At 35.3% G+C, this 3,814-nt stretch overlaps 1 protein-coding gene across 1 annotated transcript in view; it reads left to right on the top strand.

Moving 5' to 3' along the window:
• Positions 1-3,362, top strand: part of LOC111089112 (SH3 domain-containing RING finger protein 3-like) — a gene marked incomplete at its 5' end in the record, with an annotated part of 49,169 nt that extends 45,807 nt beyond the window's left edge. Inside the window, 2 exons of the mRNA XM_022400937.1 lie at positions 2,148-2,288; positions 3,194-3,362. Of these exons, the coding sequence (XP_022256645.1) occupies positions 2,148-2,288; positions 3,194-3,362 (310 nt within the window). The remainder of the gene's footprint in view (positions 1-2,147; positions 2,289-3,193) is intronic.
• Positions 3,363-3,814: the final 452 nt, after the last annotated feature.

Genomic DNA, 3,814 nt, shown 5'->3' on the forward strand with positions numbered 1-3,814 from the left:
TCAACATTTTCATCTCGGCTACCTCTAATTTCTCTTCTTGAGCCTTTTTGATGGGCCAGGCTTCCGCTCCATACATCATCGCAGGTCTCACAACGGTTTTATAGACCTTTCCTTTCACCCTTGCGCTGATCTCATTGTCGCATAGCACTCCCAACGCATTTTTCCAATTTCTCCGTTCCGACTGGATTCTATGGCTTATTTCAGAGTCGAGTGTACCGTTTGATGCCACATAGGACCGAAGATACTTAAAGGAGTTTACCCTTTTAAGTTTATCGCGCGCGCGCGCGCGTCGCATACAGGGGACACCCTGGCATTTTCCGAGGCTACATTCAAATAAACTGTCATTTTTTTGGTTTTGGCAGGGTTTTTACGGCCGGATGCCCTTCCTGATGCCAACCATCCCCATTTATCCGGGCTTTGGACCGGCACCGAGTTGTGCTGGCTTGCACCCCCAGTGGCTGGGTTATTTTTCATGAACTATCAAAACCCAAAATTTGAAAAAAGAATAAAAAAACAAAAAAAAACAGTGCCATAAAAATCATGCAAATAGAACTAATCTTAATTTGGTTTCTTAACATTAGAAAATAATATAGACTATTTTACAAATACAGATTGAGTTACCATCTTCAAGAACCTAAATTTCAAACATTCAGTTGATTTATTCTCACACTTTTTTTGTTTTGTCAGTAATACACAGAGATTATCAGTGCTGTTGAAAAATCTTGATCCTAACTTTGTGTTTGCTTATACCTAAAGAAGCCTCCACACTTAGAGGATAAAAGTAGGACTAAAGCAGTCGGTTGATTATATTTAGGATGGCTTCAGTGTTTAGAAGATGAACGTAGGACTAAAGCAGTAAATTGATTTCTTCCTAGGATGGCTTCAGTATTTAGAAGATGAAAGTAGAATGTAAAGCAGTAAATGTTTTTACTCTTAGCATGACCACAGTGTTTAGTAGATAAAATTAGGGCTAAAGCAGTCAGTTGATTATATTTAGGATGGCTACAGTGCTTAGAAGATGAAAGTAGAATGTAAAGCAGTAAATGTTTTTACTCTTAGCATGACCACAGTGTTTAGTAGATAAAAGTAGGGCTATAGCAGTAAATTTATTTACTTCTAGAAAGGCTACAGTGTTTAGAACAGTGGTTCTTAACCCTTGGGTTGCAACCCAAAACTGAGTAACCAGGTCACTTCAGTGACTGTCTGAACTTTCCTTTGTAGTCCATCAGTGGCTGTGCCAAGAGGACCTATCTGAAGACATGAATCTCCGAGTTCTCCCTGCAACCAGAATTTAGGTTGCAGCCAAAAAAAAAGAAAAAGTTAAGAACCATTGGTTTAGAGGAAGGAAGTAGGACTAAAGCAGTAGGTTGACTTACTCCTAGGATGGCCTCAGTGTTTTGGGTATGAAAGTAGGACTAATGTAGTAGGTTGATTTACTCCTAGGATGGCCTCAGTGTTTTGGGTATGAAAGTAGGACTAAAGTAGTAGATTGACTTACTCCTAGGATGGCCCCTGTGTTTAGGGTATGAAAGTAGGACTAAAGCAGTAGGTTGACTTACTCCTAGGATGGCCTCAGTGTTTTGGGTATGAAAGTAGGACTAAAGTAGTAGATTGACTTACTCCTAGGATGGCCCCTGTGTTTAGGGTATGAAAGTAGGACTAATGTAGTAGATTGATTTACTTCTAGGATGGCCTCAGTGTTTTGGGTATGAAAGTATGACTAAAGCAGTAGGTTGACTTACTCCTAGGATGGCCTCAGTGTTTAGGGTATGAAAGTAAGACTAAAACAGTAGGTTGATTTTTTAACCTGAGATGGTGTCAGAGCTGAGAAGGTGTAAGAAGTTCATTGTTTTATATATGTAGTTGCCTTAGAAGATCAGGTTGTTGTTGCTAAAACATTAGTTTGTTTTGAACCTAGGTTATATAAAAAAAAATATGACTAAAGCAGTAGGTTGATTTATAACTGGGATGTACTCTGAGTTTAAAGGAGGTTATATAATTGCTGAAATAAGTCAATTTACATCTGGATGGTCTCACAGCTTAGAAATTTGTTTAGTAAAATTATTCAATTCATAGGCTGTTTTATACATAAGTTGATGCTCTAAAGAAGTTAGATTGTTTTAATTCAATTTTATTTGATGTTACAGGTCTGGATCATGTCCCAGTGAGGTTCTACAGGTGAAACAAGTATCCCATAAAAAAACTAGTTCCTTAGACAGCACCAACTTGGTGTCTATCCCCAAGCCCTGCTCCCGGGCCAAGCAGCCTGCTCCTCTTGTTCAGGAAAGGTGGGCTTTTACATAAATAGCACTTATGTTGTACCCTGTTGTTGAATCTATTGTTCCACTGTTTTTATTATCCTTGTTGTTCTTGTATTACATGTTTGAAGTTTATTGTTTTTGTCCAGTATGTTTGATTCTACTTGTTTAGGCTCAGTATTTTTTATTCTTCTTGTTTGACTCGCTATTGCAACATAGTATATTTGAACCTTATTGCTTCTGTACAATGTGCTTAATTATTATTTCAAAATTATGTATCACATTTTTATTGTTTTTACATAATACATGTAATTGTTGTTCTTTGGTTTAAGCACAATGTATTTATACCTTGTTGTTTTTGTACAATACATATAATTTTTATTGTCTGCATCTTTAATAATTCATTTCTATTTGTTTGATTTTTATCATTTCTGTACAATATGTATAATTCTTATTTTTCATATCTTACTGTTTAGACATAGTGTATATAATTTTTAATCTTTATAATTTGATTCTAATTGTTTTATCAAGGTTGCATGTTCATAATAATGATGCTTTATGTTGTTCTTTCTAACAGTTATATAAGAATGTTCATTGATTATTCTTGTTAAAATAGTATTTGTATATTCAACATTAATCCATGTGTTTGCATGTTAGTATTAATGGTGACATAGATCAGTTTACATTAGTTTATCTTCAGTCTGTATTCTTGTTAATTAATGTTTGTCATTATTATCCACATCAGTATCATCACACTTATGATTAGATGTTTTTACTGAACATTGCATCTTACTTTTAGTTATCCACTATATTATCACTAGTCTTATTGTAAAGCAGATCAAGCTTTAATATTCTCATATAATTTTTGTATATACAGTTGTTCTTAAATTATGCTTCTACCGAGTCTTGGCTAACAGACAAGTTTCTTTTCTCAGGTTTCGCTGCATTGTGCCTTACCCTCCCAACAGTGAATATGAACTTGAGCTAAAAATTGGAGATGTGGTTTATGTTCACAAAAAACGTGATGATGGTTGGTACAAAGGGACTCTGCAAAGGACAGGCAGAGTGGGATTATTTCCTGCAAGTTTTGTAGAAAGCTTTTGACATTAGTGTAAAGCTGTGTAGTGCGTGTTATCAGTGACTGTTATTGTCGTTTCTACATATCTCTGCTGCTTTATGTTTTAATGTGGGAACAGACTTACTGTGGGTCCAACGTGCCTGTACATACTTGTAGAATTTGTGTTCTTTAATTATAATGCTTTTTAAAATATTGGGTTAACATGTGATCCTTTTTTTTGCTGAACAATTTCAGAAAATGAATCTTTTTCTGTTAAAGTTATTCTGTAAATCACAGATTGAATTGAGAATTGTTAGCTATAACCACATTTGGAGATGGTGCCATTCATGCTGAACTGGTGCTGCACTTTTCCTTGTTTTCTTGTCTACAAACCTGAGCCTTTAAGAAGTAAATTATAGCAAGAAATATATTAAGGCTTGTTTACTGGCTCAGAGCATTGTCTGGTGACTAGAAATATTTTGAGGTGTGTATATATATA

Source organism: Limulus polyphemus, unplaced genomic scaffold (genome assembly GCF_000517525.1).
Source record: "Limulus polyphemus unplaced genomic scaffold, Limulus_polyphemus-2.1.2 Scaffold5255, whole genome shotgun sequence".
Classification (NCBI taxonomy): domain Eukaryota; kingdom Metazoa; phylum Arthropoda; class Merostomata; order Xiphosura; family Limulidae; genus Limulus; species Limulus polyphemus.